The 23,094-nt window shown below is 57.7% G+C and overlaps 1 protein-coding gene across 6 annotated transcripts in view; it reads left to right on the forward strand.

Annotated features, from left to right (window-relative positions):
• Positions 1-23,094, forward strand: part of LOC140119730 (sperm-associated antigen 17-like) — a 214,173-nt gene that overhangs the window by 163,366 nt on the left and 27,713 nt on the right. For all 6 annotated transcript variants that reach the window (XM_072139080.1, XM_072139081.1, XM_072139083.1 and 3 more), the window contains 4 exons: positions 731-844; positions 1,014-1,068; positions 1,157-1,256; positions 1,362-1,464. In XM_072139080.1, the coding sequence (XP_071995181.1) occupies positions 731-844; positions 1,014-1,068; positions 1,157-1,256; positions 1,362-1,464 (372 nt within the window). The remainder of the gene's footprint in view (positions 1-730; positions 845-1,013; positions 1,069-1,156; positions 1,257-1,361; positions 1,465-23,094) is intronic.

Genomic DNA, 23,094 nt, shown 5'->3' on the forward strand with positions numbered 1-23,094 from the left:
TTATATGGTATATGGCGGCACGCTGTATGTATTATATGGTATATGGCGGCACGCTGTATGTATTATATGGTATATGGCGGCACGCTGTATGTATTATATGGTATATGGCGGCACGCTGTATGTATTATATGGTATATGGCTGCATGCTGTATGTATTATATGGTATATGGCGGCACGCTGTATGTATTATATGGTATATGGTGGCATGCTGTATGTATTATATGGTATATGGCGGCACGCTGTATGTATTATATGGTATATGGCGGCACGCTGTATGTATTATATGGTATATGGCGGCATGCTGTATGTATTATATGGTATATGGCTGCACAATGTATGTATTATATGGTACATGGCGGCACGCTGTAAGTATTATATGGTATACGCCGGCACACTGGATCTATTATATATTACATGAAGGACGCTGTATGTATTTTATAATATATGGTGGCATGATGTATTGATTTTATATTATATCGCGGATTGTTGTATGTATTTTGTTCTGTGGTAGCTCGCTGTGTTTATTATATAGTACATGGTGGCACGCTCTTATGTATTTTGCATTGCTTTATTTCCGAAGCAAACCAATATGATTTGGGTCTGGTTCTGACACTCCTTGATATATTACATATATGGAGTGGGGGGGGGGGGGCGTCTTTCTATAGCTCGCCTCAGGCAGCAGAAAGGCTAGGTGCACCCCTGCTCACTCCCTGTATCCATCTGCCTACAGGAATACATTGATGAGGTGATAAAGAAGGAGGCAGAGATGCGAGAACTGAAGATGAAGGATCCGAGGAGCGCGGAGGAGAGGGAAGAGGCTGCAGACCTGCTCCAGCTGGTGCTGGTGAGCAACTACAGGGATGATGGTGGTAATAGTTACACTACTCTGGTGGGAGGAGTAATAATACCACCTGGCTCCGGGGATGATGGTGGTAGTAGTTATACTACTCTGGTGGGAGACTTTTAGGCCACAGTTGGTCATCACCGATGATGATGTTATGCTCCTCCCACAGTCACTGACCGACGCCCCTGAGCCCCTCCAGACCTCCCATGGGGAGCGGATACAAGGTGAGAGGAGCTTAGCTCAGAGGGGGAGGCCTGCATAGTAATGAGGACAATGCCCTGAACTTACTATTTCTCTGCATCCAATTTCCAGCGACGGACATCACCCATCTCTACGAGACCGCCATCTCCCCCACACCACCCCCTTCCCCGGCCAAACCACAGCGAAGCCTCCAAGACCGGGAGAAGCTCCGGTAAGGAGATGGGGGGATAATACTGGGACCCCAGGATAAGATGTGAACTTTGTATGAAGTGCAGATAGAGATCTTGCCCGACTACAGACACTTCTTATACCACAGGATGGAGATCCAGGAGCAGAAGGAGCAGCTGGCAGCCATCAGGACCCGCAGCATCCCCCCATATTTCCAGTCCGAGCTCGGGGAAGAGTTCCTCCGGAAACAGGTAGGTCGCTATCTGTTGTGTTACGTCTTATCTGCCTCAGGCCCCCTCACCTGTCTCCAGGCGCTCTCACCTGTCTCCAGGCCCCCTCACCTGTCTCCAGGCGCTCTCACCTGTCTGATTTGGTGGCCCGGAGACTGATTTGGTGGCCTGGAGCCTGGTTTGGTGGCCCGGAGACTGTTGAGGGGGCCCGGAGACTGCTGAGGCAGCCTGGATACTGGTTTGGTGGCCTGAAAACTGGGGAGGCAGCCTGGAGACAGGGGAGGCAGCCTGGAGACTGGGGAGGCAGCCTGGAGACTGGGGAGGCAGCCTGGAGAGGGAGCCAGGAGACTAGTAAGGGGGCCTGGAGAGTAATGAGGGGGCCTAGAGACTGATGAGGGAGCCAGCATACTGGTGAGGGGGCCTGGAGACTAATGAGGGGGCCTGGAGACTAATGAGGGGGACTGGAGACTAATGAGGGGGCCTGGAGACTAATTAGGGGGCCTGGAGATTAATGAGGGGCCCTGGAGACAGGTTAAGGGCCCTGGAGACAGGTAAGGGGCCCTGGAGACAGGTGATGGGTCCTCATTAGTCTCCAGGCCCCCTCATTAGCCTCTAGGCCCCCTCATTAGCCTCTTGGACCTTTCATTTGTCTCCCGGCCCTTTCACCAGTTGCTGGTTCCCTCATTAGTCTACGGGCCCCCTTACCAGTCTCCTGACTCCCTCACCAGTCTCCTGACTCCTCATGGCTCCCTCACCAGCCTCCTGGCTCCCTAGCTGGTCTCCACACCACCTCCCCAATCTCCACGCCGCCTCCCCAATCTCCACGCCGCCTCCCCAGTCTCCAGGCCGCCTCCCCAGTCTCCAAGCCACCTCCCCAGTCTCCAGGCCCCTTCCCCAGTCTCCAGGCCCCTTCCCCAGTCTCCAGGCCCCTTCCCCAGTCTCCAGGCCCCTTCCCCAGTCTCCAGGCCACCTCCCCCGTCTCCAAGCCCCCTCCCCAGTCTCCAAGCCCCCTCCCCAGTCTCCAAGCCCCCTCCCCAGTCTCCTGGCTCCCTCACCAGTCTCCTGGCTCCCTCACCAGTCTCCTGGCTCCCTCACCAGTCTCCTGGCTCCCTCACCAGTCTCCTGGCTCCCTCACCAGTCTCCTGGCTCCCTCATTTTTCTCCTCGCTCCCTCATTAGTCTCCAGGTCCCCTCATTAGTCTCCAGGTGCCCTTATTAGTCTCCAGGCGCCCTCATTAGTCTCTTGGCCACCTCATTAGTCTCCAGGCCTCCTCACCAATCTCCTGGCTCCCTCACCAGTCTTCCGGGCCCCTCACCAGATTTCAGTCCCCCTCATTAGTCTCCAGGCCCCCTCATTAATGTCCAGGCCCCCTCATTAGTCTCCAGGCCCCGTCATTAGTTTCCAGGCCCCCTCATTAGCCTCCAGTCCCCCTCACCAGTCTCCTGGCTCCCTCGCCGGTCCCGTGGCTGCCTCACCAGTCTCCAGGCCACCAAACCAATCTCCTAGCCCCCTCATTAGTCTCCAGGCTGCCTCACCACTTTCCAGGTCTCCCTTACCAGTTTCCAGACCCTGTCATTAGTCTCCACCAGATTAGTCTCCAGGCCCTCTCACTAGTCTCCTGGCTCCCTAGCCAGTCTGCATGCCCACTCACCTGTCTCCTGGCTCCCTAGCCAGTCTCCAGGCCATCTCCCCATTTTCCAGGCAGGCTCCCCAGTCTCCAGGCCGCTTCCCCAGTCTCCAGGCCGCCTCCCCAGTCTCTAGGCCGCCTCCCCAGTCTCTAGGCCGCCTCCCCAGTCTCAAGGCCGCCTCTCCAGTCTGGAGCCGCCTCCCCAGTCTCCAGGCCGCCTACCCAGTTACCAGCCCACCTCCCCATTCTCCAGGCCCCCTCCCCATTCTCCAGGCCACCAAGCCAGTGTCCAGGCCACCAAGACAGTTTCCAGGCCACCTCACCAGTCTCCAGGGCTTCCTCACCAGTCTCCAGGGCTTCCTCACCAGTCTCCAGGGCTCCCTCACCAGTCTCCAGGGCTCCCTCACCAGTCTCCTTTCTCCCTAGCCAGTCTCCAGGCCCTCTCATCAGTTTACTGGCTCCCTAGCCAGTCTCCAGGCCGTCTTCCCATTTTCCAGGCCGCCTCCCCAGTCTCCAGGGCTCCCTCACCAGTCTCCAGGGCTCCCTCACCAGTCTCCAGGGCTCCCTCACCAGTCTCCAGGGCTCCCTCACCAGTCTCCAGGGCTCCCTCACCAGTCTCCAGGGCTCCCTCACCAGTCTCCAGGGCTCCCTCACCAGTCTCCAGGGCTCCCTACCAGTCTCCAGGCCCCCTCATTAGTCTCCAGCCCCCCTCATTAGTCTCCAGCCCCCCTCATTAGTCTCCAGGCCCCCTCATTAGTCTCCAGGCCCCCTCAGTAGTCTCCAGGCCCCCTCAGTAGTCTCCAGGCCCCCTCAGTAGTCTCCAGGCCCCCTCATTAGTCTCCAGGCCCCCTCATTAGTCTCCAGGCCCCCTCATTAGTCTCCAGGCCCCCTCAGTAGTCTCCAGGCCCCCTCAGTAGTCTCCAGGCCCCCTCAGTAGTCTCCAGGCCCCCTCATTAGTCTCCAGGCCCCCTCATTAGTCTCCAGGCCCCCTCAGTAGTCTCCAGGCCCCCTCAGTAGTCTCCAGGCCCCCTCAGTAGTCTCCAGGCCCCCTCAGTAGTCTCCAGGCCCCCTCAGTAGTCTCCAGGCCCCCTCATTAGTCTCCAGCCCCCCTCATTAGTCTCCAGGCCCCCTCATTAGTCTCCAGGCCCCCTCATTAGTCTCCAGGCCCCCTCATTAGTCTCCAGGCCCCCTCATTAGTCTCCAGGCCCCCTCAGTAGTCTCCAGGCCCCCTCAGTAGTCTCCAGGCCCCCTCAGTAGTCTCCAGGCCCCCTCATTAGTCTTCAGGCCCTCTCTTTAGTCTCCAGGCCCCCTCTTTTGTCTTCAGGCCATCTCTTTAGTTTCCAGGCCCCCTCTTTAGTCTCCAGGTTTTCTCATTAGTCTCCAGTCCCGCTCATTAGTCTCCAGGCACCCTTTCCAGTCTCCTGGCTCCCTCACCAGTCTCCAGGCCACCAAACCAATCTTCTAGCTCCCTCATTAGTCTCCAGGCCACCTAATTAGTCTCCAGGCCTCCTCACTAGTCTTCAGGTCCCCTCACAAGTCTCCTGGCTCTCTCATTGGTTTCCAGGCCCCCCATTAGTCTCCAGGCCGCCTTCCCAGTTTTCAGGCCACCAAACCAGTCTCCAGACCTCCTCCCCAGTCTCCAGGACGCCACATTAGTTTCCAGGCCCCCTCACCAGTCTCCTGGCTCCCTAACCAGTCTATAGGCCAGCAAACCAGTCTCCAGGCCCCGTCATTAGACTCCAGGCCACCACATTAGTCTTCAGGCCCTCTCACCAGACTCCCGGCTCCCTAGCCAGTCTCCAGTCTGCCTCCTCAGTCAGCCGCCTTCCCAGTCTCCAGGCCTCCTCCCCAGTCTCCAGGCCTCCTCCCCATTCTCCAGGCCTGCTCCCTAGTCTCCAGGCACCCTCCCCAGTCTCCAGGCCACCAAGCCGGTCTCCTCGCTCTCTCATTAGTCTGCAGGCCCCCTCATTTGTCTCCAGGCCCCCTCATTAGTCTCCAGGCTCCCTTAGTAGTCTCCTGTCTCCCACACCAGTCTCCTGTCTCCCACACCAGTCTCCTGTCTCCCACACCAGTCCCCCTTCACAGTCTCCAGGCCCCCTCATAAGTCTCCAGGCTCCCTCTTTAGTCTCCAGGCTCCCTCTTTAGTCTACAGGCTCCCTCTTTAGTCTACAGGCTCCCTCATTAGTCTCCAGGCCCCCTCATTAGTCTCCAGGCCCCCTCACTAGTCCCCAGGTCCCCTTATTAGTCTATAGGCCAGCAAAACAGTCTCCAGGCCCCGTCATTAGTCTCCAGGCCCTCTCACCAGTCTCCTGGCTCCCTAGCCAGTCTCCAGGCTGCCTCGTTAGTCAGGCCTCCTCCCCAGTCTCCAGGCCTTCACCCCAGTCTCCAGGCCCCCTCACCAGTCTCCAGGCCACCAAGCCGGTCTCCTCTCATTAGTCTCCAGGCCCCCTCATTAGTCTCCAGGCCCCTCACCAGTCTCCTGGCTCCCTCATTAGTCTCCGGGCCCCCTTCACAGTCTCCAGGCCCCATTCACAGTCTCCAGGCCCCTCATAAGTCTCCAAGCCCCTCATAAGTCACCAGGCCCCCTCATTAGTCTCCAGGCCCCCTCATTAGTCTCCAGGCTCCCTCATTAGTCTCCAGGCCCCCTCATTAGTCTCCGGGCCCCCTCAATAGTCTCCAGGTCCCCTTTTTAGTCTATAGGCCAGCAATCCAGTCTCCAGGCCCCGTCATTAGTCTCCAGGCCACCACATTAGTCTCCAGGCCCTCTCACCAATCTCCTGGCTCCCTAGCCAGTCTCCATGCTGCCTCGTTAGTCAGGCCTCCTCCCCAGTCTCCAGGCCTTCACCCCAGTCTCCAGGCCCCCTCCCCAGTCTCCAGGCCACCAAGCCGGTCTCCTCTCACTCTCATTAGTCTCCAGGCCCCCTCATTAGTCTCCAGGCCCCCTCATTAGTCTCCAGGCCCCCTCATTAGTCTCCAGGGCACCTCATTAGTCTCCAGGGCACCTCATTAGTCTCCAGGCCGCCTCATTAGTCTCCAGGCCACCTCATTAGTCTCCAGGAAGCCTCATTAGTCTCCAGACCCCCTCATTAGTCTCCAGACCCCCTCATTAGTCTCCAGCCCCCCTCATTAGTCTCCAGCCCCCCTCAGTAGTCTCCAGGTCCCCTCATCATTCTTATGGTTCTCTCATTATTCTCCAGGCCACCTCACCAATCTCCTGGCTCTCTCATTAGTCTCGAGGCCCCCTTCACCAGTCTACTGGCTCTCTCATTAGTCTCCAAACCCCTTCAGCAGTCTCCAGGCCCCCTCATCAGTCTCCTGGCTCCCTTACCAGTCTCCATGCCACCAAACTATTCTCCTAGAGGCCTGGAGGTTAATTAGGGGACCTGGAGATTAATGAGAGGGCCTGGAGATTAATGAGGGGCCCTGGAGATAGGTTATGGGCCCTCATTAGCCTCTAGGCCCTTTCATTAGCCTCTAGGCCCCATCATTCGTCTCCAGGCCCTCTCACTAGTCTGCTGGCTCCCTCATCAGCCCTCCCCAGTCTCCTGGCCAGCAAGCCAGTCTCCATGCCACCTCATTATTCTCCACTCCTGCTCATTAGTCTCCAGGTCTCCTTACCAGTCTCGAGGCCTCCTCATCAGTCTCCAGGGCTCCGTCACCAGTCTCCAGGGCTCCCTCACTATTCTCCAGGGCTCCCTCACTATTCTCCAGGGCTCCCTCACTATTCTCCAGGGCTCCCTCATCAATCTCCAGGGCTCCCTCACCAGTCTCCAGGGCTCCCTCACCAGTCTCCAGGGCTCCCTCACCAGTCTCCAGGGCACTCTCACCAGTCTCCAGCGCTCCCTCATTAGTATCCAGGCCCCGTCATTAGTCTCCAGTCCCCCTCATTAGTCTCCAGGCCCCCTCTATAGTCTCCAGGGCAACTCATTAGTCTCCTGGTCCCCCCAGTAGTTTCCAGGCTCCCTCAGTAGTCTCCTGGCTCCCTCATTAGTCTCCATGCCCCCTCATTAGTTTCCAGGCCCCCTCATTAGTCTCCAGGCCCCCTCATTAGTCTCCAGGCCCCCTCATTAGTCTCCAGGTCTTCTCATTAGTCTCCAGGCCCCTTCATTATACTACTGGCTCCTTTGCCTGTCTCTAGACCCCTTCATTTTTCTCCAGGCCCTCTCATCAGTCTCCTGGTTCTCTCATTATTCTCCAGGCCACCGCACCAGTTTCCTGGCTCTCTCATTAGTCTCCAGGCCCCTTCACCTGTCTACTGGCTCTCTCATTAGTCTCCAGGCCCCTTTCACTAGTCTACTGGCTCCCTCACCAGTCTCCATGCCCCCTCACCAGTCTCCATGCCGCTTCACCAGTCTCCTGGCTCCCTTACCAGTTTCAATGCCACTAAACCATTCACCTAGAGGCCTGGAGGCTAATTAGGGGGTCTGGAGGCTAATTAGGGGCCTGGAGACTAATTAGGGGGCTTGGAGATTAATGAGGGGCCCTTGAGACAGATGGGCCCTCATTAGCCTCTAGGCCCTTCATTAGCCTCTAAGCCCAATCATTAGTCTCCAGGCCCTCTCACCAGTCTGCTGGCTCCCTCATCAGTCCCTAGATTTCCTCATTAGTCTTCGGGTCCCCTCAATAGACTCCAGGCCGCCTCCTTAGTCTTCTGGCCCTCTCTTTAGTCTCCAGGTCTTCTCAATAATCTCCAGTCCCCCTCATTAGTCTCCAGGCCCCCTCACCAGCCTCCTGGCTCCCTCAACAGCCTCCTGGCTCCCTCACCAGTCTCCTGGCTCCCTCACCAGTCTCTAGGCCACCAAACCAATCTCCTAGTTCACTCATTAGTCTCCAGGCCGCCTCGTTAGTCTCCAGGCCGCCTCACCAGTCTCCAGGGCTCCCTCACCAGTCTCCAGGGCTGTTTCAGCTGTCTCCAGTCTCCGTCATTAGTCTTCAGGCCCCGTCATTGGTCTCCAGGCCCCATCATTGGTCTCCAGGCCCCGTCATTGGTCTCCAGGCCCCGTCATTGGTCTCCAGGCCCCGTCATTGGTCTCCTGCCCCATCATTGGTCTCCTGGCCCCGTCATTAGTCACCAGGCCCCGTCATTAGTCTCCAGGCCCTATCATTAGTCTCCAGGCCACCAGATTAGTCTCCAGGTCCTCTCACCAGTCTCTTGGCTCCATAGCCAGTCTCCAGGCCATCTGCCCAGTCCCCAGGCCGTCTGCCCAGTCTGCAGGCCCCATCCCCTGTCTCCAGGCTACCTCACCAGTCTATAGACCAGCAAACCAGTCTCCAGGCCCCGTCATTAGTCTCCTGGCCCCGTCATTAGTCTCCAGGCCCCGTCATTAGTCTCCAGGCCACCACATTAGTCTCTAGGCCCCCTCACCAGTCTCCAGGCCACCTCATTAATCTCCAGGGCTCCTTAACCAGTCTCCAGGGCTCCCTCACCAGTCTCCTGGACCAATAACCAATCTCCAGACCCCCTCATTAGTCTCCAGGCCCCCTCATTAGTCTCCAGGCCCCCTCATTAGTCTCCAGACCCCCTCATTAGTCTCCAGGCCCCCTCATTAGTCTTCAGGCCCCCTTATTAGTCTCCCGACCCCCTCATTAGTCTCCAGGCCTTCTGATTAGTCTCCAGGTCTTCTCATTAGTCTCCAGGCCCCCTCTTTAGTCTTCAGGCCCTCTCTCTAGTCTCCAGTCTCCCTCGTTAGTCTCCAGGCCCCCTCATTAGTCTCAAGGTTTTCTCATTAGTCTCCAGTCCCGCTCATTAGTCTTCAGGCACCCTCACCAGTCTCCTGGCTCCCTTACCAGTCTCCAGGCCACCAAACCAATCTTCTAGCTTCCTAATTAGTCTCCAGGCCCCCTAATTAGTCTCCAGGCCCCCTCACCAGTCTCCAGGCCACTTCACCAGTCTCCTGGCCCCCTCATTAGTCTCCAGGTCTTCTCTTTAGTCTCCAGGCCCCCTCATTAGTCTCCAGGCCTCCTCATTAATCTCCAGGTCCCCTCATTAGTCTCCAGGTCTTCTCAATAGTCTCCAGTCCCCGTCGTTAGTCTCCAGGCCCCCTTACCAGTCTCCTGGCTCCCTCACCAGTCTCCAGGCCACCAAACCAGTCTCCTAGTTTGCTCATTAGTCTCCAGGCCCCCTCATTAGTCTCCAGGCCGCCTTAACAGTCTCCAGGCTCCCTTACCAGTCTCCAGGGCTCCCTCACCAGGCCCCGTCATTGGTCTCCAGGCCCCGTCATTGGTCTCCAGGCCCCGTCATTGGTCTCCTGGCCCCATCATTAGTCGCAAGGCCCCGATATTAGTCTCCAGGCCCCGTCATTAGTCTCCAGGCCACCAGATTAGTCTCCAGGTCCTCTCACCAGTCTCTTGGCTTCCTAGCCAGTCTCCAGGCCGTCTGTCCAGTCTCCAGGCCATCTGTACAGTCTCCAGGCCGTCTGCCCTGTCTCCAGGCTCCCTCACCAGTCAATAGACTAGCAAACCAGTCTCCAGGCCCCGTCATTAGTCTCCAGGCCACCACATCAGTCTCCAGGCCCCCTCACCAGTCTCCAGGCCATTTCCTTAGTCTCCAGGCCAACTCATTAGTCTCCAGGCCAACTCATTAGTCTCCAGGCCAACTCATTAGTCTCCAGGCCAACTCATTAGTCTCCAGGCCACCTCATTAGTCTCCAGGCCACCTCATTATTCTCCAGGCCACCTCATTAGTCTCCAGGCCCCTCATTAGTCTCCAGACCGCCTACCCAGTTTTCAGGCTACCAATCCAGTCTCCAGACCGCCTCCCCAGTCTCCAGGCCACCTCCCTAGTCTCTAGGTTGCCACATTAGTTTTCACACACCCTCACCAATCTCCTGGCTCCCTCAGTAGTCTATAGGCCAGCAAACTAGTCGCTAGGCCCCGTCATTAGTCTCCATGCCCCCTCACCAGTCTCCAGGCCACCAAGCCAGTCTCCAGGCTACCTCATTAGTCTCCAGGCTACCTCATTAGTCTCCAGGCCACCTCATTAGTCTCCAGGCCCCCTCATTAGTCTCCAGGCCCCCTCATTAGTCTCCAGGCCCCCTCAGTAGTCATCAGGCACCCTCAGTATTCTCCAGGCTTCCTCAACAGTCTCCAGGGATCCCTCACCAGTCTCCAGGCCCCCTTATTAGTCTCCAGGCCCCCTTATTAGTCTCCACGCCCCCTTATTAGTCTTCAGGTCCCCTTATTAGTCTCCAGGCCCCCTTATTAGTCTCTAGGCACCCTCATTAGTCTCCAGGCAACCTCATTAGTCTCCAGGCTCCCTCATTAGTCTCCAGCTCTTCTCATTAGTCTCTAGGTCCCCTCATTAGTCTCCAGGCTCCCTCTTTAGTCTTCAGGCCCTCTCTTTAGTCTCCAGGCCCCCTCATTAGACTCCTGGCTCCCTTACCAGTATCCAGGCCACTAAACCAATCTTCTAGCTCCCGCATTAGTCTCCAGGCCCCCTAAATAGTCTCCAGGCCCCCTCATTAGTCTCCAGGCCCCCCCATTAGTCTCCAGGCCCTCTCATTAGTCTCCAGGCCCCCTCATTAGTCTCCAGACCGCCTCCAAAGTTTTCAGGCCATTAAACCAGTCTCCAGGCCGCCTCCCTAGTCTCTAGGCCGCCACATTAGTTTCCAGGCCCCCTCACCAGTCTCCTGGCTCCCTCACCAGTCTATAGGCCAGCAAACCATTCTCCAGGCCACCACATTAGTCCCCAGGCCCTCTCACCAGTCTCCTAGCTCCTTAGCCAGTCTCCAGTCTGCCTCCTCAGGCAGGCCTCCTTCCCAGTCTCCAGGCCTGCTCCCCAGTCTCCAGGCAACCAAGCCAGTCTCCTTCGCTCTCTCATTAGTCTCCAGGCCCCCTCATTAGTCTCCATGCCTCCTCATTAGTCTCCAGGCCTCCTCACTAGTCTCCAGGCCTCCTCACTAGTCTCCAGGCCTCCTCACCAGTCTCCAGCGCTCCCTCACCAGTCTCCAGCGCTCCCTCACCAGTCTCCAGGGCTCCCTCACCAGTCTCCAGGGCTCCCTCACCAGTCTCCAGGGCTCCCTCACCAGTCTCCAGGGCACCCTCACCAGTCTCCAGGCCACCAAACCAATCTCTTAGCTCCCTAGCCAGTCTCCAGGCCGTCTCCCCAGTCTCCAGGCCATCTCCCCAGTCTCCAGGCCATCTCCCCAGTCTCCAGGCCGCCTCCCCAGTTTCCAGGCCCTCTCCCCAGTCTCCAGGGCTCCCTCACCAGTCTCCAGGGCTTCCTCACCAGTCTCCTTGCCCAAACACCAGTCTCCAGGCCCCCTCATTAGTCTCCCGGCCCCCTAGTTAGTCTCCAGGCCCCCTCATTAGTCTCCAGGCCCCCTCATTAGTCTCCAGGTCTTCTCATTAGTCTCCTGTCCCGCTCATTAGTCTCCAGGCACCCTTACCAGTCTCCTGGCTCCCTCACCAGACTCCAGGCTACCAAACCAATCTTCTAGCTCCCTCATTTGTCTCCAGGCTACCTAATTAGTCTTCAGGCCTTCTCATTAGTCTCCAGGTCCTCTCATTAGTCTCCAGGCCCTCTCATTAGTCTCCAGGCCTCCTCACTAGTCTCCAGGTCCCCTCACCAGTCTCCTGGCTCTCTCATTAGTCTCCAGGCACCCTCATCAGTCTCCAGGCCGCCTCCCCAGTTTTCAGGACACTAAACCAGTCTCCAGCCCATCTCCCCAGTCTCCTGGACGCCTCCCTAGTCTCCAGGCCTGCCCCACAGTCTTCAAGCCTGCTCCCCAGTCTCTAGGCCACCAAGCCGGTCTCCTCACTCTTTCATTAGTCTCCAGGCCCCCTCACCAGTCTATAGGCCCCGTCATTAGACTCCAAGTCACCATATTAGTCTCCAGGCCCTCTCACCAGTCTCCTGGCTCCCTAGCCAGTCTCCAGGCCCGCTCCCCAGTCTCCAGGCCCCCTCCCCAGTCTCCCGGCCACCAAGCCGGTCTCCTCGCTCTCTCATTAGTCTCCAGGCCCCCTCATTAGTCTCCAGGCCCCCTAGTTAGTCTCCTGGCTCCCTTAGTAGTCTCCAGGCCACCTCACCAGTCTCCTGGCTCCCTCACCAGTCTCCTGGCTCCTTCATTAGTCTCCAGGCTTCCTTCACCAGTCTCCAGGCCGCATCATTAGTCTCCAGGCCGCATCATTAGTCTCCAGGCCGCATCATTAGTCTCCAGGCCGCATCATTAGTCTCCAGGCCGCATCATTAGTCTCCAGGCCGCATCATTAGTCTCCAGGCTCCCTCATTAGTCTCCTGGTTCTCTCATTATTCTCCAGGCCACCTCACCAGTCTCCTGGCTCTCCCATTAGTCTCCAGGCCCCCTTCACCAGTCTACTGGCTCCCTCACCAGAGATCAATGAGGGGCCCTGGAAACAGGTGATGGGCCTTCATTAGTCTCCAAACCCCCTCATTAGCCTCTAGGACCTTTCATTAGCCTCTAGGCCCAATGATTATTCTCCAGGCCCTCTCACCAGTCTCCTGGCTCCCTTACCAGTCTCCTTGCCACCAAACTATTCTCCTGAAGCCAGGTTAGGGGCCCTGAAGACAGGTGATGGGCCCTCATTAGTCTCCAGGCCCCCTCAGTAAACTCCAGGTCCCCTCATCCGTCTCCTGGCTCTCCCATTAGTCTCCAGGCCCCCTTCACCAGTCTACTGGCTCCCTCACCAGTCTCCAGGCCCCATCACCAGTCCCCTAGCTCGCTTACCAGTCTCCATGCCACCAAACTATTCTCCTAGAGACCTGGAGGATAATTAGGGGGCCTGGAGATTAATGAGGGGCCCTGGAAACAGGTGATGGGCCCTGGAGACAGGTGATAGTCTCATAGGCCCTCATTAGTCTCCAGGCCCCCTCATTAGCCTCTAGTCCCCTCCTTACACTCTAGGCCCTCTCATTAGCCTCTAGGACCTTTCATTAGCCTCTAGGCCCAATCATTAGTCTCCAGGCCCTCTCACCAGTCTGCTGGCTCCCTCATCAGTCCCTAGGTTCCCTCATTAGTCTACGGGTCCCCTCATTAGTCTCCGGGACCCCTTTCAGTCTCCTGACTCCCTCACCAGTCTCTTGGCTCCCTAGCCTGTCTCCAGGCAGCCTCCCCAGTCTCTAGGCCGCCTCCCCAGTCTCCAGGCCACCTCCCCAGTCTCCAAGCCCCCTTCACAGTCTCCAAGCCCCTTCCCCAGTTCCAAGCCGCCTCCCCAGTCTCCAGGCCCATTCACCAGTCTCCTAGCCATCAAGCCGTTCTCCTCGCTCCCTCATTGGTCTCCAGACCCCCTTACCAGTCTTCAGGCCTCATCACCAGCTCCTGGCCCCCTCACCAGTCTCCTGGCTCCCTTACCAGTCTCCATGCCACCAAAATATTCACCTAGAGGCCTGGAGGCTAATTAGGGGGCCTGGGACCAGTCTATAGACCAGCAAACCAGTCTCCAGGCCACCACATTAGTCTCTAGGCCCCCTCACCAGTCTCCAGGCCACCTCATTAATCTCCAGGGCTCCTTAACCAGTCTCCAGGGCTCCCTCACCAGTCTCCTGGACCAATAACCAATCTCCAGACCCCCTCATTAGTCTCCAGGCCCCCTCATTAGTCTCCAGGCCCCCTTATTAGTCTCCCGACCCCCTCATTAGTCTCCAGACCCCCTCATTAGTCTCCAGGCCCCCTCATTAGTCTTCAGGCCCCCTTATTAGTCTCCCGACCCCCTCATTAGTCTCCAGGCCTTCTGATTAGTCTCCAGGTCTTCTCATTAGTCTCCAGGCCCCCTCTTTAGTCTTCAGGCCCTCTCTCTAGTCTCCAGTCTCCCTCGTTAGTCTCCAGGCCCCCTCATTAGTCTCAAGGTTTTCTCATTAGTCTCCAGTCCCGCTCATTAGTCTTCAGGCACCCTCACCAGTCTCCTGGCTCCCTTACCAGTCTCCAGGCCACCAAACCAATCTTCTAGCTTCCTAATTAGTCTCCAGGCCCCCTAATTAGTCTCCAGGCCCCCTCACCAGTCTCCAGGCCACTTCACCAGTCTCCTGGCCCCCTCATTAGTCTCCAGGTCTTCTCATTAGTCTCCAGGCCCCCTCATTAGTCTCCAGGCCTCCTCATTAATCTCCAGGTTCCCTCATTAGTCTCCAGGTCTTCTCAATAGTCTCCAGTCCCCGTCGTTAGTCTCCAGTCCCCCTTACCAGTCTCCAGGCCCCCTTACCAGTCTCCTGGCTCCCTCACCAGTCTCCAGGCCACCAAACCAGTCTCCTAGTTTGCTCATTAGTCTCCAGGCCCCCTCATTAGTCTCCAGGCCGCCTCAACAGTCTCCAGGCTCCCTCACCAGTCTCCAGGGCTCCCTCACCTGGCCCCGTCATTGGTCTCCAGGCCCCGTCATTGGTCTCCAGGCCCCGTCATTGGTCTCCTGGCCCCATCATTAGTCGCAAGGCCCCGATATTAGTCTCCAGGCCCCGTCATTAGTCTCCAGGCCACCAGATTAGTCTCCAGGTCCTCTCACCAGTCTCTTGGCTTCCTAGCCAGTCTCCAGGCCGTCTGTCCAGTCTCCAGGCCATCTGTACAGTCTCCAGGCCGTCTGCCCTGTCTCCAGGCTCCCTCACCAGTCAATAGACTAGCAAACCAGTCTCCAGGCCCCGTCATTAGTCTCCAGGCCACCACATCAGTCTCCAGGCCCCCTCACCAGTCTCCAGGCCAACTCCTTAGTCTCCAGGCCAACTCATTAGTCTCCAAGCCAACTCATTAGTCTCCAGGCCAACTCATTAGTCTCCAGGCCAACTCATTAGTCTCCAGGCCAACTCATTAGTCTCCAGGCCAACTCATTAGTCTCCAGGCCACCTCATTAGTCTCCAGGCCACCTCATTAGTCTCCAGGCCCCTCATTAGTCTCCAGACCGCCTACCCAGTTTTCAGGCTACCAATCCAGTCTCCAGACCGCCTCCCCAGTCTCCAGGCCACCTCCCTAGTCTCTAGGTTGCCACATTAGTTTTCACACACCCTCACCAATCTCCTGGCTCCCTCAGTAGTCTATAGGCCAGCAAACTAGTCGCTAGGCCCCGTCATTAGTCTCCATGCCCCCTCACCAGTCTCCAGGCCACCAAGCCAGTCTCCAGGCTACCTCATTAGTCTCCAGGCCACCTCATTAGTCTCCAGGCCCCCTCATTAGTCTCCAGGCCCCCTCATTAGTCTCCAGGCCCCCTCATTAGTCTCCAGGCCCCCTCAGTAGTCATCAGGCACCCTCAGTATTCTCCAGGCTTCCTCAACAGTCTGCAGGGATCCCTCACCAGTCTCCAGGCCCCCTTATTAGTCTCCAGGCCCCCTTATTAGTCTCCACGCCCCCTTATTAGTCTCCAGGTCCCCTTATTAGTCTCCAGGCCCCCTTATTAGTCTCTAGGCCCCCTCATTAGTCTCCAGGCAACCTCATTAGTCTCCAGGCTCCCTCATTAGTCTCCAGCTCTTCTCATTAGTCTCTAGGTCCCCTCATTAGTCTCCAGGCTCCCTCTTTAGTCTTCAGGCCCTCTCTTTAGTCTCCAGGCCCCCTCATTAGACTCCTGGCTCCCTTACCAGTATCCAGGCCACTAAACCAATCTTCTAGCTCCCGCATTAGTCTCCAGGCCCCCTAAATAGTCTCCAGGCCCCCTCATTAGTCTCCAGGCCCCCCCCCATTAGTCTCCAGGCCCTCTCATTAGTCTCCAGGCCCCCTCATTAGTCTCCAGAGCGCCTCCAAAGTTTTCAGGCCATTAAACCAGTCTCCAGGCCGCCTCCCTAGTCTCTAGGCCGCCACATTAGTTTCCAGGCCCCCTCACCAGTCTCCTGGCTCCCTCACCAGTCTATAGGCCAGCAAACCATTCTCCAGGCCACCACATTAGTCCCCAGGCCCTCTCACCAGTCTCCTAGCTCCTTAGCCAGTCTCCAGTCTGCCTCCTCAGGCAGGCCTCCTTCCCAGTCTCCAGGCCTGCTCCCCAGTCTCCAGGCAACCAAGCCAGTCTCCTTCGCTCTCTCATTAGTCTCCAGGCCCCCTCATTAGTCTCCATGCCTCCTCATTAGTCTCCAGGCCTCCTCACTAGTCTCCAGGCCTCCTCACTAGTCTCCAGGCCTCCTCACCAGTCTCCAGCGCACCCTCACCAGTCTCCAGGGCTCCCTCACCAGTCTCCAGGGCTCCCTCACCAGTCTCCAGGGCTCCCTCACCAGTCTCCAGGGCTCCCTCACCAGTCTCCAGGGCACCCTCACCAGTCTCCAGGCCACCAAACCAATCTCTTAGCTCCCTAGCCAGTCTCCAGGCCGTCTCCCCAGTCTCCAGGCCATCTCCCCAGTCTCCAGGCCATCTCCCCAGTCTCCAGGCCGCCTCCCCAGTTTCCAGGCCCTCTCCCCAGTCTCCAGGCTCCCTCCCCAGTCTCCAGGCCACAAAGCCAGTATCCAGGTTTACCTCATTCGTCTCCAGGCCTCCTCACCAGTCTCCAGGCCTCCTCACCAGTCTCCAGGGCTCCCTCACCAGTCTCCTTGCCCAAACACCAGTCTCCTTGCCCAAACACCAGTCTCCAGGCCCCCTCATTAGTCTCCCGGCCCCCTAGTTAGTCTACAGGCCCCCTCATTAGTCTACAGGCCCTCTCATTAGTCTCCAGGTCTTCTCATTAGTCTCCTGTCCCGCTCATTAGTCTCCTGGCTCCCTTACCAGTATCCAGGCCACTAAACCAATCTTCTAGCTCCCGCATTAGTCTCCAGGCCCCCTAAATAGTCTCCAGGCCCCCTCATTAGTCTCCAGGCCCCCCCCCCATTAGTCTCCAGGCCCTCTCATTAGTCTCCAGGCCCCCTCATTAGTCTCCAGAGCGCCTCCAAAGTTTTCAGGCCATTAAACCAGTCTCCAGGCCGCCTCCCTAGTCTCTAGGCCGCCACATTAGTTTCCAGGCCCCCTCACCAGTCTCCTGGCTCCCTCACCAGTCTATAGGCCAGCAAACCATTCTCCAGGCCACCACATTAGTCCCCAGGCCCTCTCACCAGTCTCCTAGCTCCTTAGCCAGTCTCCAGTCTGCCTCCTCAGGCAGGCCTCCTTCCCAGTCTCCAGGCCTGCTCCCCAGTCTCCAGGCAACCAAGCCAGTCTCCTTCGCTCTCTCATTAGTCTCCAGGCCCCCTCATTAGTCTCCATGCCTCCTCATTAGTCTCCAGGCCTCCTCACTAGTCTCCAGGCCTCCTCACTAGTCTCCAGGCCTCCTCACCAGTCTCCAGCGCTCCCTCACCAGTCTCCAGCGCTCCCTCACCAGTCTCCAGGGCTCCCTCACCAGTCTCCAGGGCTCCCTCACCAGTCTCCAGGCCACCAAACCAATCTCTTAGCTCCCTAGCCAGTCTCCAGGCCGTCTCCCCAGTCTCCAGGCCATCTCCCCAGTCTCCAGGCCATCTCCCCAGTCTCCAGGCCGCCTCCCCAGTTTCCAGGCCCTCTCCCCAGTCTCCAGGCTCCCTCCCCAGTCTCCAGGCCACAAAGCCAGTATCCAGGTTTACCTCATTCGTCTCCAGGCCTCCTCACCAGTCTCCAGGCCTCCTCACCAGTCTCCAGGGCTCCCTCACCAGTCTCCTTGCCCAAACACCAGTCTCCTTGCCCAAACACCAGTCTCCAGGCCCCCTCATTAGTCTCCCGGCCCCCTAGTTAGTCTACAGGCCCCCTCATTAGTCTACAGGCCCTCTCATTAGTCTCCAGGTCTTCTCATTAGTCTCCTGTCCCGCTCATTAGTCTCCTGGCTCCCTCACCAGACTCCAGGCCACCAAACCAATCTTCTAGCTCCCTCATTTGTCTCCAGGCCACCTAATTTAGTCTTCAGGCCTTCTCATTAGTCTCCAGGTCCTCTCATTAGTCTCCAGGCCCTCTCATTAGTCTCCAGGCCCCCTCATTAGTCTCCAGGCTCCCTCCCCAGTCTCCAGGCCACAAAGCCAGTTTCCAGGCCACCTCATTCGTCTCCAGGCCCCCTAAGTAGTCTCCAGGCCTCCTCACCAGTCTTCAGGGCTCCCTCACCAGTCTCCAGGGCTCCCTCACCAGTCTCCAGGGCTCCCTCACCAGTCTCCAGGGCTTCCTCACCAGTCTCCTTGCCCAAACACCAGTCTCCAGGCCCCCTCATTAGTCTCCCGGCCCCCTAGTTAGTCTCCAGGCCCCCTCATTAGTCTCCAGGTCTTCTCATTAGTCTCCTGTCCCGCTCATTAGTCTCCAGGCACCCTTACCAGTCTCCTGGCTCCCTCACCAGACTCCAGGCTACCAAACCAATCTTCTAGCTCCCTCATTTGTCTCCAGGCCACCTAATTAGTCTTCAGGCCTTCTCATTAGTCTCCAGGTCCTCTCATTAGTCTCCAGGCCCTCTCATTAGTCTCCAGGCCTCCTCACTAGTCTCCAGGTCCCCTCACCAGTCTCCTGGCTCTCTCATTAGTCTCCAGGCACCCTCATCAGTCTCCAGGCCGCCTCCCCAGTTTTCAGGACACTAAACCAGTCTCCAGCCCGTCTCCCCAGTCTCCTGGACGCCTCCCTAGTCTCCAGGCCTGCCCCACAGTCTTCAAGCCTGCTCCCCAGTCTCTAGGCCACCAAGCCGGTCTCCTCACTCTTTCATTAGTCTCCAGGCCCCCTCACCAGTCTATAGGCCCCGTCATTAGACTCCAAGTCACCATATTAGTCTCCAGGCCCTCTCACCAGTCTCCTGGCTCCCTAGCCAGTCTCCAGGCCCGCTCCCCAGTCTCCAGGCCCCCTCCCCAGTCTCCCGGCCACCAAGCCGGTCTCCTCGCTCTCTCATTAGTCTCCAGGCCCCCTCATTAGTCTCCAGGCCCCCTAGTTAGTCTCCTGGCTCCCTTAGTAGTCTCCAGGCCACCTCACCAGTCTCCTAGCTCCCTCACCAGTCTCCTGGCTCCTTCATTAGTCTCCAGGCCCCCTTCACCAGTCTCCAGGCCGCATCATTAGTCTCCAGGCTGCATCATTAGTCTCCAGGCCGCATCATTAGTCTCCAGGCCGCATCATTAGTCTCCAGGCCGCATCATTAGTCTCCAGGCCGCATCATTAGTCTCCTGGTTCTCTCATTATTCTCCAGGCCACCTCACCAGTCTCCTGGCTCTCCCATTAGTCTCCAGGCCCCCTTCACCAGTCTACTGGCTCCCTCACCAGAGATCAATGAGGGGCCCTGGAAACAGGTGATGGGCCTTCATTAGTCTCCAAACCCCCTCATTAGCCTCTAGGACCTTTCATTAGCCTCTAGGCCCAATGATTATTCTCCAGGCCCTCTCACCAGTCTCCTGGCTCCCTTACCAGTCTCCTTGCCACCAAACTATTCTCCTGAAGCCAGGTTAGGGGCCCTGAAGACAGGTGATGGGCCCTCATTAGTCTCCAGGCCCCCTCAGTAAACTCCAGGTCCCCTCATCCGTCTCCTGGCTCTCCCATTAGTCTCCAGGCCCCCTTCACCAGTCTACTGGCTCCCTCACCAGTCTCCAGGCCCCATCACCAGTCCCCTAGCTCGCTTACCAGTCTCCATGCCACCAAACTATTCTCCTAGAGACCTGGAGGATAATTAGGGGGCCTGGAGATTAATGAGGGGCCCTGGAAACAGGTGATGGGCCCTGGAGACAGGTGATAGTCTCATAGGCCCTCATTAGTCTCCAGGCCCCCTCATTAGCCTCTAGTCCCCTCCTTACACTCTAGGCCCTCTCATTAGCCTCTAGGACCTTTCATTAGCCTCTAGGCCCAATCATTAGTCTCCAGGCCCTCTCACCAGTCTGCTGGCTCCCTCATCAGTCCCTAGGTTCCCTCATTAGTCTACGGGTCCCCTCATTAGTCTCCGGGACCCCTTTCAGTCTCCTGACTCCCTCACCAGTCTCTTGGCTCCCTAGCCTGTCTCCAGGCAGCCTCCCCAGTCTCTAGGCCGCCTCCCCAGTCTCCAGGCCACCTCCCCAGTCTCCAAGCCCCCTTCACAGTCTCCAAGCCCCTTCCCCAGTTCCAAGCCGCCTCCCCAGTCTCCAGGCCCATTCACCAGTCTCCTAGCCATCAAGCCGTTCTCCTCGCTCCCTCATTGGTCTCCAGACCCCCTTACCAGTCTTCAGGCCTCATCACCAGCTCCTGGCCCCCTCACCAGTCTCCTGGCTCCCTTACCAGTCTCCATGCCACCAAAATATTCACCTAGAGGCCTGGAGGCTAATTAGGGGGCCTGGGACCAGTCTATAGACCAGCAAACCAGTCTACAGGCCACCACATTAGTCTCTAGGCCCCGTCACCAGTCTCCAGGCCACCTCATTAATCTCCAGGGCTCCTTAACCAGTCTCCAGGGCTCCCTCACCAGTCTCCTGGACCAATAACCAATCTCCAGACCCCCTCATTAGTCTCCAGGCCCCCTCATTAGTCTCCAGGCCCCCTTATTAGTCTCCCGACCCCCTCATTAGTCTCCAGACCCCCTCATTAGTCTCCAGGCCCCCTCATTAGTCTTCAGGCCCCCTTATTAGTCTCCCGACCCCCTCATTAGTCTCCAGGCCTTCTGATTAGTCTCCAGGTCTTCTCATTAGTCTCCAGGCCCCCTCTTTAGTCTTCAGGCCCTCTCTCTAGTCTCCAGTCTCCCTCGTTAGTCTCCAGGCCCCCTCATTAGTCTCAAGGTTTTCTCATTAGTCTCCAGTCCCGCTCATTAGTCTTCAGGCACCCTCACCAGTCTCCTGGCTCCCTTACCAGTCTCCAGGCCACCAAACCAATCTTCTAGCTTCCTAATTAGTCTCCAGGCCCCCTAATTAGTCTCCAGGCCCCCTCACCAGTCTCCAGGCCACTTCACCAGTCTCCTGGCCCCCTCATTAGTCTCCAGGTCTTCTCATTAGTCTCCAGGCCCCCTCATTAGTCTCCAGGCCTCCTCATTAATCTCCAGGTTCCCTCATTAGTCTCCAGGTCTTCTCAATAGTCTCCAGTCCCCGTCGTTAGTCTCCAGTCCCCCTTACCAGTCTCCAGGCCCCCTTACCAGTCTCCTGGCTCCCTCACCAGTCTCCAGGCCACCAAACCAGTCTCCTAGTTTGCTCATTAGTCTCCAGGCCCCCTCATTAGTCTCCAGGCCGCCTCAACAGTCTCCAGGCTCCCTCACCAGTCTCCAGGGCTCCCTCACCAGGCCCCGTCATTGGTCTCCAGGCCCCGTCATTGGTCTCCAGGCCCCGTCATTGGTCTCCTGGCCCCATCATTAGTCGCAAGGCCCCGATATTAGTCTCCAGGCCCCGTCATTAGTCTCCAGGCCACCAGATTAGTCTCCAGGTCCTCTCACCAGTCTCTTGGCTTCCTAGCCAGTCTCCAGGCCGTCTGTCCAGTCTCCAGGCCATCTGTACAGTCTCCAGGCCGTCTGCCCTGTCTCCAGGCTCCCTCACCAGTCAATAGACTAGCAAACCAGTCTCCAGGCCCCGTCATTAGTCTCCAGGCCACCACATCAGTCTCCAGGCCCCCTCACCAGTCTCCAGGCCAACTCCTTAGTCTCCAGGCCAACTCATTAGTCTCCAGGCCAACTCATTAGTCTTCAGGCCAACTCATTAGTCTCCAGGCCAACTCATTAGTCTCCAGGCCACCTCATTAGTCTCCAGGCCACCTCATTAGTCTCCAGGCCACCTCATTAGTCTCCAGGCCCCTCATTAGTCTCCAGACCGCCTACCCAGTTTTCAGGCTACCAATCCAGTCTCCAGACCGCCTCCCCAGTCTCCAGGCCACCTCCCTAGTCTCTAGGTTGCCACATTAGTTTTCACACACCCTCACCAATCTCCTGGCTCCCTCAGTAGTCTATAGGCCAGCAAACTAGTCGCTAGGCCCCGTCATTAGTCTCCATGCCCCCTCACCAGTCTCCAGGCCACCAAGCCAGTCTCCAGGCTACCTCATTAGTCTCCAGGCCACCTCATTAGTCTCCAGGCCCCCTCATTAGTCTCCAGGCCCCCTCATTAGTCTCCAGGCCCCCTCATTAGTCTCCAGGCCCCCTCAGTAGTCATCAGGCACCCTCAGTATTCTCCAGGCTTCCTCAACAGTCTGCAGGGATCCCTCACCAGTCTCCAGGCCCCCTTATTAGTCTCCAGGCCCCCTTATTAGTCTCCACGCCCCCTTATTAGTCTCCAGGTCCCCTTATTAGTCTCCAGGCCCCCTTATTAGTCTCTAGGCCCCCTCATTAGTCTCCAGGCAACCTCATTAGTCTCCAGGCTCCCTCATTAGTCTCCAGCTCTTCTCATTAGTCTCTAGGTCCCCTCATTAGTCTCCAGGCTCCCTCTTTAGTCTTCAGGCCCTCTCTTTAGTCTCCAGGCCCCCTCATTAGACTCCTGGCTCCCTTACCAGTATCCAGGCCACTAAACCAATCTTCTAGCTCCCGCATTAGTCTCCAGGCCCCCTAAATAGTCTCCAGGCCCCCTCATTAGTCTCCAGGCCCCCCCCATTAGTCTCCAGGCCCTCTCATTAGTCTCCAGGCCCCCTCATTAGTCTCCAGAGCGCCTCCAAAGTTTTCAGGCCATTAAACCAGTCTCCAGGCCGCCTCCCTAGTCTCTAGGCCGCCACATTAGTTTCCAGGCCCCCTCACCAGTCTCCTGGCTCCCTCACCAGTCTATAGGCCAGCAAACCATTCTCCAGGCCACCACATTAGTCCCCAGGCCCTCTCACCAGTCTCCTAGCTCCTTAGCCAGTCTCCAGTCTGCCTCCTCAGGCAGGCCTCCTTCCCAGTCTCCAGGCCTGCTCCCCAGTCTCCAGGCAACCAAGCCAGTCTCCTTCGCTCTCTCATTAGTCTCCAGGCCCCCTCATTAGTCTCCATGCCTCCTCATTAGTCTCCAGGCCTCCTCACTAGTCTCCAGGCCTCCTCACTAGTCTCCAGGCCTCCTCACCAGTCTCCAGCGCACCCTCACCAGTCTCCAGCGCTCCCTCACCAGTCTCCAGGGCTCCCTCACCAGTCTCCAGGGCTCCCTCACCAGTCTCCAGGGCTCCCTCACCAGTCTCCAGGGCACCCTCACCAGTCTCCAGGCCACCAAACCAATCTCTTAGCTCCCTAGCCAGTCTCCAGGCCGTCTCCCCAGTCTCCAGGCCATCTCCCCAGTCTCCAGGCCATCTCCCCAGTCTCCAGGCCGCCTCCCCAGTTTCCAG

This window comes from Engystomops pustulosus, chromosome 2, assembly GCF_040894005.1.
Source record: "Engystomops pustulosus chromosome 2, aEngPut4.maternal, whole genome shotgun sequence".
Lineage (NCBI taxonomy): Eukaryota > Metazoa > Chordata > Amphibia > Anura > Leptodactylidae > Engystomops > Engystomops pustulosus.